The sequence below is a fragment of the Oryx dammah genome, unplaced genomic scaffold (assembly GCF_014754425.2).
Source record: "Oryx dammah isolate SB20612 unplaced genomic scaffold, SCBI_Odam_1.1 HiC_scaffold_14, whole genome shotgun sequence".
Taxonomy (NCBI): domain Eukaryota; kingdom Metazoa; phylum Chordata; class Mammalia; order Artiodactyla; family Bovidae; genus Oryx; species Oryx dammah.
In genome coordinates this window covers 22,818,738-22,831,037 of record NW_024070198.1, presented here as the reverse complement: position 1 = coordinate 22,831,037, position 12,300 = coordinate 22,818,738, and the positions used below count along the sequence as shown (strand labels likewise).

The 12,300-nt window shown below is 38.7% G+C and overlaps 1 protein-coding gene across 18 annotated transcripts in view; it reads left to right on the top strand.

Annotated features, from left to right (window-relative positions):
- NT5C2 (5'-nucleotidase, cytosolic II) overlaps nucleotides 1–10,420 on the top strand; it is a 95,559-nt gene extending 85,139 nt beyond the window's left edge. For 12 of the 18 annotated variants that reach the window (XM_040254342.1, XM_040254338.1, XM_040254337.1 and 9 more), the window contains 11 exons: nucleotides 493–586; nucleotides 1,176–1,229; nucleotides 3,146–3,229; nucleotides 4,212–4,253; nucleotides 5,417–5,524; nucleotides 5,791–5,857; nucleotides 6,523–6,693; nucleotides 7,894–7,945; nucleotides 8,062–8,122; nucleotides 8,273–8,449; nucleotides 8,954–10,414. In XM_040254342.1, coding sequence (XP_040110276.1) covers nucleotides 527–586; nucleotides 1,176–1,229; nucleotides 3,146–3,229; nucleotides 4,212–4,253; nucleotides 5,417–5,524; nucleotides 5,791–5,857; nucleotides 6,523–6,693; nucleotides 7,894–7,945; nucleotides 8,062–8,122; nucleotides 8,273–8,449; nucleotides 8,954–9,187 — 1,110 coding nt within the window. In that variant the 5' untranslated portion in view covers nucleotides 493–526 and the 3' untranslated portion in view covers nucleotides 9,188–10,414. Of the gene's footprint in view, nucleotides 1–492; nucleotides 587–1,175; nucleotides 1,230–3,145; nucleotides 3,230–4,211; nucleotides 4,254–5,416; nucleotides 5,525–5,790; nucleotides 5,858–6,522; nucleotides 6,694–7,893; nucleotides 7,946–8,061; nucleotides 8,123–8,272; nucleotides 8,450–8,953 lie in introns of all 18 variants that reach the window. The other 6 variants (XM_040254330.1, XM_040254335.1, XM_040254331.1 and 3 more) reach the window with 2 other exon arrangements.
- The last annotated feature ends 1,880 nt before the right edge of the window (nucleotides 10,421–12,300 follow it).

The following is a 12,300-nucleotide window of genomic DNA, read 5'->3' as shown; positions in this document are numbered from 1 at the left end:
TCGGCCATATGTGCCAGAGTTTGCTAACTTCTTATCCTCTTTAGGCCTTACCCACTTCAAGGCACTAAATTTGGTTGAGCACTAAGTCACTAAGATAAATAAAAAATAGACAATACCTTAATACCTAGAAATAGTGTCAGAAAAGTCAGGGTGGAGAGAACCTAAATTACCAATTTTAAATGTTTCTTTGATGGGAACCTGTTTCTTACAAGTGATGAATAAAACAACCTGTTATTTTTGGAACTCGCCTTTTAGCCTTATCAAACTCTTCTACCATTTTGTATCTGTTCACAGTTACTATATTCCATTGAACACTATAGTCATCTCTGATGGTCAGAATGGATTTTCATTAGGGAGTGATTATTTTCCAAATTAGCCACACAGCCTTTATTATGTGACAAAGGAACCTTTGGGTCCCCTGGGCAGTGTTTGGTATTCCCTTTATTTACCCTCCTTTGGATTACCTGTCATGTTCTTTTCATCTTTCTGTAGCTGTGAAACTGGATTTAAAGATGGGGACCTCTTCATGTCTTACCGGAGTATGTTCCAGGATGTAAGAGACGCAGTTGACTGGGTTCATTACAAGGTACCTAGGAGCTGCTGCTTCACCTGCTTACTGCCTGGCATGTGTCTTTTATGGTCTGACATTAACTTTTCAAGTGCAAACAGAGCAGAATTTTTCACTGTTAAAAAGGCGGGATTTGCCACTAGTGATAGCTCTCTAGAATACTTTTGTCCTTGTCTTTGGCTGTCTGGCTTGCAGAGGTAATGGTGGTCTTTCCTTAGTGGTGGTGCTTGGCTTCTAGATCTTATTTCCTTTTGCATTTTCCAGACTTACTAGAAGAGATTTTAGTGTTAGGGTTATACTTGACATATCCTTTCAGGATGATTATGGTCCATTTGTTTTTTCCAAATATCTCCCGCTTGGCTGATAACATTAACTGATTAATAATATGTTTACATTTATTATAAATTGTGCTGAATTAAATATGAAATGCCTTTTGATTTCTATTTTAAATACATTTTAAAATAGATGTGCAGCAAATCACATCTGCCATTTTAATTTTAGAAATATTTAAGAAATGCATTTAAGCTAATAGTAGACACAGTTTTTATAATAAACTCAAAAATTAATTTTGTTCTTTTCTTGTCTTTTTTTTTTTTTCTTTCTCTAGGGTTCCCTTAAGGAAAAGACAGTTGAAAATCTTGAGAAGTATGTAGTCAAAGATGTAAGTAGTAAAGGGAAGAGTAGATCTGTGTGATAGTTTCCTTTACCTATTAGGGAAGTTAACAAGCTTATTTATAATGAAATGGACAAGAGAAGATATTTCTTTGTCTTGGCAGTTTAACACATGCCAAGTATAAGCACCAAGCATTATCAGGTGGAACATGGGGTTTGTTTTTCCTGTTTTTTATTAGGCAAAGAGGACCAGTATTTCATTTATCCTTTTAGCTCTAATTATAGTAATAGCAGCTAGAGTGGTTACTGTGTACATATCACTGTGCTAAGTGTTTATATTCATTATCCCCTTTAACCTTCCATAAAACCCTGAGTTAGTTTTTCTTACCTCTGCTTTAGAGATGAAGAAACTGGGGACTCAGGATTAAGTAACTTGCCCAAGTTCATACAGTTAGTAAGTAGAAAGCCAAAAATCACCTTAGTGTACTCTGAATCATAACCATGGAGCTAGATCATCTTAAAAAATGTACATGTGTGACTGTTATTTAAATTGTCTTTAACCTATCAACTGGGAATAATGAGGAAAGCTTTAAAATACTTCAGAAGACATTAGTGGTAAACATAATAGAAAATTTTAATGTCTATAGTTAATAGCATTGTGTCAGTTTCTTAGTTTTCATCACTGTACTGGGGTTAAGATGTTAATATTAAGGAAGCTGGATGACGAATACATGGGAACCCTCTGTACTGTTTGTACAACTTTTCTGTTAAGTCTGAAATTATTTCAGAATAAAAAATACACAGACACACACACACACAGAGCACTGAGACGAGATAACGTCTTCCTTTCTTACAAAGTAAGAGTAGTAGATGCAATTATCTGCTCAAAGCTCTTTGGTAAAGATGTCTTATTTTCAGACTTTGTACCTCCTATTTCCCATCCACTCCCACATCCCTGATTGTTTCAAGAAAGAACACTGAGGGGTTCAGGAGAGGTACAAGAGGATTTGAGTGAAGGAACCTATTTACTGTGAGAGAAGGAAAGGCTGTTTTCTTTCTGGTCACATCAGGAGTCAGAATTTCTTCATGTAGCTGCAGATGAGTCTGGGCACTTTCAAGTTGCATTCTATACACACCATGCCATTTCTGCAGGGTATTTCATAAAATGAAAGTGTACACACTGAGACCATATCTAATACTCTTCATAGAGTATTTAGCTGATTTTTTAAAATTGGCTTCTCCTAATCTGTAACACACTTAATTCACTTTCTTTAAGAGGTTACAAGGTAATTTAAACTCTTCCTGAGACAGACATAAAGAGAAAGTTAGTTATGTCTTTTAATAGGCATATAATTATATATTTTATATATGTCTATTATATACACCATATATATTATACATACATAATAATTCATGCACAATGACAATGTGGGCTTCTAAATGCAAAATTCTGAAACCAACCAACCGTCCCTTAAAGGGCATCACCTGTTCCTATTTCAGTAGACAAAAAAGAGTCCAGTATCTGACCCACTCCACAGTGTAAGTGAATATAAATATATATATTCACTCTCACAGGAACCATATATATATATATTTAGAGATACATTTCAGTATAAAGTGTGTGTTGAATTTTGAATCTTTTCCTGGCCTAGTGATGTACCCTCTCCTGAGATGCTGGGCAGCAGCAGGGAGCAATAGCTCCTAGTCAGCTAAGAGATCACAAGGGTGAACAACTGATACATCCATTCTACTTTTCACTTTAAGTACAGTGTTCTATAAGTTACAGTAGACTTTGTGTTAGATGATTTTGCCCGGCTGTAGGGTAATGTATGTTCTCAGCACGTTTTAGGTAGACTAGGCTAGCTGCCATGTTCAGTGTGTTATTGGGACATAACCCCATCCCATGTGGAAGAAGATCTATGTTTGTGTTTTACTGTTTCACTCATCATCATAATTACATTTTAGGGAAAACTGCCTTTGCTTCTGAGCCGGATGAAGGAAGTAGGAAAAGTATTTCTTGCCACCAACAGTGACTATAAATATACAGATGTAAGTGCTTAATATATTTGTTTCTTTATACAAAGGAATTATTTTGGACTAAAGAACTGAGAATATAATGAAGAAGGTAGTTTATTAAGTGAGAGTAGTTTTTTGCCATTTCATTTTGAAAGCAGAATGAAAAAAGCAAAAATAAATGGCACACATCATAGTGGTTCTCAAATTTTTATGAATATTTCTTTCGACAATTTTCCCTGATTACAACTGGCTACTTAAAGGTTTTCATTTTGGGGTTATTTAAAACATTTGTGCTGATTAAAATGTCTTCTGTGTCTTTGTGTGTCATTCTACAACTTGAAAAGTTACACCCTTTATTACATATGTACATACGTTCCCTCCCTGTCATTGGGAGCCAGACAGCAATAGATGGTAAAAAGATGTTTTGACTCTTAGCCATCATCTTAAAATTTTTGCCATGATTAAAGCATATAGAAAAGCTGATTCAATTCCTTAACCTCATGTTACTTTTGCTAAGCTGGTTACAAGTTCATAGTCCTAGCAAGCTTAGTGCTCACTAACCCTCTTTATGTAAAATGCTGATTTAGAAATCCGGTGATTTGGAGTAAGTTGGCTTGATTGTCCTGGGAACAGTAGTAAGAGGGCCAAGTGTATTATTTCCATGTGAGTCATCAGTTTTCTCTACACCCTTATCTCAGATACCCCTTACCTCCAAATATGTGTTCCGGTCCACTTGGAGAACTTGATATGTGGATGAATCTGTATAAAAATACCTCCTAGAAGAACCCTGTGTTCTACTGAATGTCAGAAGGCTTGCATTTGTTTGCTGTGATGAAGCATTAATTTCTAGCTTCAACTCCCATGATTTCATAAACTTTAGAGGAAACAAAAATGTAACATATCTTGTATTGAAAAAGACATGTCTTATAAAAAGCTTGTGTGTGCTTTACTTAGGTGTCCTATATCTCTTGTAGAAGTAGTAAATGGATCTTATGTTGGATTTTCTTTTTTCCAGAAAATTATGACTTACCTGTTTGATTTCCCACATGGCCCCAAGGTACTCTCTGTAATATAACAGACTGTTGGTTTAGTAATAATGAATGCATTTAATATTCTGGAATATTGAGCATAAGGAATTGGTCAGGAGCCATCCAGAAATCGTCATTAATATTAGAAGTAATGCAGGAGCTAGTATAATTTAAAGTTGCTAGCAATTCGAAAACTTGGTAGACAGAAATAAGAGATTCGTGTGGTATTTAGTAGGATGGGATCAGAATTTTATGCCCAGGAATTATACAGAATTGCTAAATTTGTGTGGCAAAAAGGAATTTTCAGGTTGAAGGAGATAATCTTCTTAAAAGAAACAGAAAATGTATATATTCTTAACAACTTCTATATTCTGCTGTTAGTAATTGCTGAGTTTTGTGTCAAAAGAACAGCTGACTTTGATACTTAGCAGAGAAGTCTTCATTCCTTCTGTATGACCATACTTAGATTTAATGAATACTAATCACAATTTAGGGGGTTTCCCTGGTGGCTCAAATGGTAAAGAATCTGCCTGCGATGCGAGACCCAGGTTTAGTCACTAGGCTTCTCTGAATAAATGTTAATGACTTTTGAGATCACCCAAAAGCACAGTATTTAGTGCTCTTTGTCTTGACCTTAAAAGGTTAAAAGCCATGGTTCCAGTTCAGGATGAAGTAATGTTAATGGGCATACCTTCCACATTAGTGCTGATTAGCCTGCAGTATGAGCCAAGGACCAGTGTGTACCTGGAACCACCATTCTGAAAGCATAACCCATAAAATTTGCTAATAATAGTTCTGTGTTAGCTATATACTTCAGTTCTGATGCTAAATGCCTTTTTCTTAGTCCATCTCTTAACATATTTGTCTTTTTGCATCTCTCTTTAGCCTCTTTGAGCCTCTTAAGCCCATTTTTAGAGGATGAGCACACTTTTTCATACATTAAATTGCTTGAAATAAATTAGTGAGTAGGTGAAACAATTTAAAATACAGAGATTATTAGTCATTGTTTATATTTTCACTTTGCCTGCTTTCAGAAGGATGTGGCTTATAATAAGCCACAGTATGTCTGTAATAGTGGCACTTTCTGGTTTTACTTAGTATTTATATATTGCTTTCATCCGACTTGAGGTGCAACAGTAGTGCTTTCAGATTAGGAGTGACGTTTTGGCTTTCGCTGTTTCTTCCGTATCAGCCTGGGAGCTCTCATCGGCCGTGGCAGTCCTACTTTGACCTGATCTTGGTGGACGCACGGAAACCACTGTTCTTTGGAGAAGGCACAGTACTGCGTCAGGTGGATACTGTAAGTTGAGCGAATGGTCTGTTCACGAGCAGTTATCCTTCATGTTCCTCCTTCCCCCCACTCCTATTCTTCCCCCAGGAAACAGGTATTTTTAACTTACTAGCCTTATCGCCTCTTTTGAAGTTAGAGTTTTGTTTTCAATTAATACAGCTGAATAATTCAAATGAATATAATTCAAAAGTGACATTCATTTGGCTGCCTAGCCAAGTAGCATTTTTGGTGGAGATTGTGATAGCTTTACAAAATCCAGATTTCTTTTCTCACAGAAAACTGGCAAGCTGAAAATTGGTACCTACACGGGCCCCTTACAGCATGGCATCGTCTACTCTGGGGGTGAGTCACGCACTTTCCTTTATGTAAGTCTGTGCTTGAATCTCACTGTGAAAGCGTTGGTGTCCTCCTGACACCGTGCTACTTGTGTTCTTTAGTATGCTAAAGATAGCGTCTCCTGAAGGTAAACACTTCAGTCATCTACTAAAGAGTTGGGAGGATGGGTCTGAGAAGTCAGCATGTCCTAATTTGATTTTCACTAAAAGGACCAGTTTTTCCTGTCCTCTTCCTGTGCATATTTGAGGCATTTTCTCAGTGTTGGGATCATGTGGATGGTTGCCAAGGCCTCAAGAGGGTTTTAGGAACATAGATGCGTATTTTATTGGAATGAGAAGCAGTTGAACAAAGCCAGCCTAATGGCAGACCTGGGAGGAGAAATGGTAGTGGGCCTTTGGAGGGTTATGGTCCCTCCAGCTGAGACGTTGTTTTGTTGCTGTTGGATTTGGGGATCGAGAGCTCTGGTCAGCACAGTGGCGCTAAAGGCCTTGTCATAGAGGCAGTAAAAAGAATGATGGAAAAAGACGATGGTGAGTCTTTGTCTTAAGAAAGGTGAGCCCCTTTTCCAGTCTATTCCTCACATACTTAAAATAATAAAATTAATCTATATACTATTTAATGGTTATGGTACTTGGAATGCTGGTTTTTATTTTCTCATTGCGTTGTTTCAGGTTCATCTGATACAATTTGTGATCTTTTGGGAGCCAAGGGCAAAGACATTTTGTATATTGGAGATCACATTTTTGGGGACATTTTAAAATCAAAGAAACGGCAAGGGTGGCGAACTTTCTTGGTGATTCCTGAACTCGCACAGGAACTGCATGTCTGGACCGATAAGAGTTGTAAGGAACCATTATTCTTACTTTATAAATCTTTTCTATTGCTAGTTTATATCTTAATGGCTAGCTATGAATCAGTCCTTTTTGATGAACCATTACTTTGTATGCAGGGAGTCAGAGGTGGGTCTTAATATTTGAGCACCTCTTTCTCATATAGCCACATATTTCACACAAGTCCAGAATTTAGAGAGGTTATCTTGTTTCCCCTTTTTCTTGAATTCTTTTAAAATACAGAATGTTACTGCTCTGAAAACTCAGCCTGCCTCAGGTAGTAACCCTGGCTCTGCCACTTAATATCTTCACGCCGTTAGGCAGATGCTGAGACACCCTGTGCCTTAGTATCCTCAGATGTGATAATGAAGATAATATCTACTATCATAAAGTTACTGAGATTTAATTGAGGCAGTGTATTTATAAAGGAGATAGAAGTAACAACCTTTCTCAACTGAGGCTCCTTGTTTGAACTTCAAAACAAAGATGATGATTTGATATGACTCTCAGTTCTCCCACAGATGATAGATCAAGAATATTTGTTATATACAGTGGATGCATCACTGCCTAATTCTCTTTGGGGAACCCAGGCTGAGAAAGGCTGGAATGCTTAGCTTACAACATATTTGGCTGTTGCTACTGCTTGTAGTTCTTGGTGGGACTTTCTGGCTAGCCATGGCAACCCACTCCAGTATTCTTGCCTGGAAAATCCCATGAACAGAGGAGTCTGGCAGGCTACAGTCTATGGGGTCACAAAGATTCGGACACGACTAACACTTTCACTTTCTTTTCAGCTTTCCACCTGTGGAACCTCAGAAATTTAGTTGATCTGATTCTGTTTTCTGAACTTGTGACTCATTCTTTTACCCAAAAGTGAAACTGTTAACACTTGCTTTGCTGACATACCCGAGATGGGGTATGAATTGGCACTTACTAAGCTCAGAATCAGCATCCAGCTGGGAAAGTTGTATAGTTAGTGGTTTTGAGGAGGAGGAAGGGCTGTTAAAGAGGAAATTCTGGTGTCATCTGCTGCCAGATTCCAAGCAGTGTTAATGGGTTTTCCTGAAGGTGAGGCAAGTCATTTTATACACTCACCTACAGCTTTACTCTTCAGCCATATCTGAAACCTTTTAGTTTAGTTTTTAGTAAGAGTTAAAAACTAGATGCTTTTTGATTTACTTAAAACATTTTCCTTTTTTTCCCAAAATTTAGCACTTTTCGAAGAGCTTCAGAGCTTGGATATTTTCTTGGCTGAACTCTACAAGTAAGTTTCCTCGTATCAAAAATTTCTTCCCTAAATACCATCTACCTCTTCAGGAGTCACCTACATATACAAGACATCCTTTCTAGAGATTTTCACTGGATTTTTCTTGTCTCCAGGCACCTTGACAGCAGCAGCAATGAGCGCCCAGATATCAGCTCCATCCAGAGACGTATTAAGGTATCCACCAAATGGGATTTGGGAGAAAACTTGGAAAATAAACTTGAAGTGATTTCTGTATTTCTGATTTTATACAGGCAGTGGCACATAGCCAGTGTTCAGTAGATGTCTGCTGAGTGAGCTGAGCGTTAACCTTGTTCTCTATTTTAGAAAGTAACTCACGATATGGACATGTGCTACGGGATGATGGGGAGCCTGTTCCGCAGTGGCTCCCGGCAGACCCTCTTTGCCAGTCAGGTGATGCGCTATGCTGATCTCTATGCAGCATCTTTCATCAACCTGCTGTATTACCCGTTCAGCTACCTCTTCAGAGCTGCCCACGTCTTGGTGAGTTAATATAGCCCAAGGCTACTATTTACAGTTAAGATACACTGTTAAGGCCAAGTTCTGCAACTAGCTATCTGCGTGGCACAGGAAAGTTTAGATCATTTCTTTCTAATGTGCAGAGCCCATGGCCAGGTTACATTGCACAAAAAAGGAGTCTGAGAAAGAATGCTCAAGACAGAATGTTAGAGTTTAACTTTACTCTGAAACTATTAGATTTAGAAGTTGCTTGAATGGTGAAGGCTTTCCTCTATTTAGTACTAAATGAGAGAAGTAATCTTATATTCCTATTCTGTTAATACTATTCATCTTGATTTCAAGACTTTTCAGCTGTGAAATAGTCATTTCTCTCCCATCTTACCAGTTTTAGACTATAGTATATGATCTGGGCACAGTTCTGAGGGCTTGGGAGTTTCTGTGCGGCCACCTAACACAGGCAGAGGGCTTAGGACCTGGGAGACAGCTGTGTCTACTCCACCTGCTTTCTGAACTTTGGCTTTGTTGTAGATGCCTCATGAGTCCACAGTGGAGCACACACATGTAGATATCAATGAGATGGAGTCCCCTCTCGCCACCCGGAACCGCACATCAGTGGATTTCAAAGATACTGACTACAAGCGGCACCAGCTGACACGGTCAATCAGTGAGATTAAGCCCCCCAACCTCTTCCCACTGGCCCCCCAGGAAATCACACACTGCCATGACGAAGATGATGATGAGGAGGAGGAAGAGGAGGAGTGAGGAGAAAGATGCTGAGCACTCATTACACAAGTCCTGGCAGGACTCACAAGCAAAGGACGTCCTTGTGTGGGTCCTAGTGGGGGGTGGGGGTGGGTTCCATCAGAGGTGCATCTGCAAAGTTTCTGAAGACTAAATATTCTAATCATAGGGAGATACTTGTTTTGGTTTTGTGTGTCTGCACTCTTTGCAGATGGTTCAAAATTGGAGTCTGTATTGGAGGAAAGTAAGGGTAAAGCTGGGCTGAACTGCACGCGACTGGCTCCATCATGGCTTTGTGACGCGGTTTCCTTGATTGTTTCATCATCGGTGTGTGGCAGTGTATTATCCAGATACACTAAGGGTGGCGAAGGGTCTCAGAGTGGAGCAAGGACGCCAGTGGGAAGATGTGATCCAAAAATGTTATGGTACAAATTGTGCTCTTACTCCGAAATCCCATCTTTTCAGTGCATTGCATAAGTATTGTATATCAGTGGAGAAATATATTATTTCCATTATCAAATGTAGTCTTGTGTTAAGGTCAGGGTTTCTTTACAAGCTTTCGGGTGTTTTCCATGACTCTGGTAAGGCTGCTGTCAGTGGCTTTGCAGGAGTGTTCTCTACTTGCTGTAGGGCTGGTCTGGAATGGACTGTAGTGATTGCATTTTGAGGCAGAAGTCTTCATCCACATCAACAGTATTTAGATTGATAGCAAAAATTGAAAAAAAGAAAAAAATCCCCCCCCACCCCAAATGGTCTTTTTCCCATCTGAGGTAAATCTGTGGAAAGAATTTAGCTGAAAGAGGACAAAGGAGCAAGCCACCTGAAAAGAACAGAGCCTCCTTCTTCTTTACCATAAGTGAGTAAAATTCATTAATGTGGGCCATACAGGTAGCTCATGCCACCCCATTCCAGCCTTCTCTATCCTCTTTGTCTTTTAAACTCAAGCATTAGAGGGTGAGAAGAGGGCTTTTTGTGAGTCAGAACCATTTACGAAAACAGAGGGCACAATCAGTGTGAATAAATTCACTTCAGACTCCCAAGTGAAATCACTTCTTGTTGCTTAGAACAAGAATGGATCATTATTGTACACTTTAAGGTATTATAACTGCCTCTTAAGAACAGTGAACCTTGTTACAACATTGTGTAGACGCTCACTTTAACCTTCATATGTTTCTTCCATTCTTACTGTTATTTGTCAACACGGGACGGTAGATTAGCTGCTCTAGAATCAATAAAGTATATTTCTAATACTGACTTTGAGCCCTTCCTTAGCACAACTATAGACTGCTAGTTCAGGTGGGTTTAGGTTTGACTAAGTGATATCAACTTAGCTTTCTCTTAAAGGAAATATAGTCTAGTATGATTAATGGCCAAATTTATAGCACTTAAATGGGCCTCAGTTTTTTAATGTAAACTATTTTGGTACAGGACTATAATGTGGGGCTTTTTTCCAAAAGTCATTTTATAGGTGAGGGAACACAGCTCAGTAACTTAGCTAAGGCCATATTACTTTACTACTTTCAATATATATGGCTTTGCATCATCACATCAAGGCATGTGCATCTGATAACTATTAGGAATTCAATGCCGCTTTTAAAGTATTAGGTTGGAAATGCTATTGCAGATAGCAATTACATACTGCTCCTGTTTTAAATGGTAGCAAATGTGGTCACCACAGATATTAATTATTCTCATTCAAGACGAAGATGTTGCCCAGTATGACAATGTCTTCAGTGATCCCAAAGCCAAACAGTATCTGGCTGACTTAGTACCTTTACATATTCTCCCTGTTAGAGTAAGGACCAACAAGCCCACATTGCTTTAAGGTACCACCCATTTTGTATCATTTTATTCACATAAGATCTTACCTAAGAATTTCTTTTCAGCTAGATGAGGCTCTGGTAGTGGGTCCAAAGACTGAGAAGTGAAAAAGCACACTCCTGAAATAAGAATTCCACTATTGGTCACAGCTTTCTTCAGAACCACCAAAATATATTTTAAAGACCCAGGATTCCATGAGTCTGAGACCCAGAGCAGAGCTGCTGCCTCTCTGCATATTATTCATTTCTGTTGGGAGAGTGCTGGGGAGTAAGTGGCCCAGGGGCAGCTGGCTACTCAGAGTAGCTATAACTGGACTTGTTAAAACGTGAGTTTCTCTCTGTTGTTAATAATTAAGGAAGTTAAATTATAATAAAACTGTGATTTTCTTTTAGAAGAAAAACAAAACAAAAAATTTAAGGTGTTTAGGCTGAGAGGAAGCTCTCCCAACTCTTCAGAATTTGTTTCCTGGGTATATGGTGAACACCACTTACTTTCAGACTCTAAGGCCCTAGGCACCCCAGCATATCCAGCAGCTGGTCAGAACACAGCCCAGCCTCTGCAGAAGGATGCACCTGTGCACACATCTCTACAGAGGTGGTCAGGCAAAACTCGAATGTGTACTTTAGAGAAGTTACTGAGAGCCAAGAAAGTTTAGTGTTCTGTTCAGACCTTAAGCTTTTACCATAAGATCCTTTGAGACCTAAAATAACCTTTCTAAGGTGCTTTTAGGAAAAGCAGGTCTTAACAGAACAGCTAAGAGCTACAAATCCTTTCGACATGTTAGTGTTGTTTTTAAGCAACCACTTTAAAAAGCCACTTGCAGTGACATGTCAGATTTAAAAGTACTTTGTCCATGTTTAGATATTCCTAAATCAGATTTATTTGTTTAAGAAATATTTTGTCAGCAACTTTAAAGCCCTGCAATTTTTCCAAGGCTGCCACAGCATTTAAAAATACTCCGCTTATTCACCACAAATAGCCTGAGACAAACAACGGCATATCTAAGTCTACGTTAAGGGTAGGAGCCTTGTCCACATTCCACATTATGGAAACTATTTAACCTTTCTTTGATGGTGGGAAAAATGATAACTATGATCTAACTGTTGCCATACACTTAATCCCAACTCCTCAGTTCGGTAGTTTATGTCTCAACACTTAGGTTTCTCATGACATTCTTTCTTGGTGACTGGAGCATAGAGCTATTCTTAAAGTTTTTCCTCAAATGGAACAATTTCAAATGATACGCAGCTTTGGGACGCCCTGAAAATGAAGCCTCAACCATGGGGCTACCTGAGAAGCCTTGAAAAAAAGAC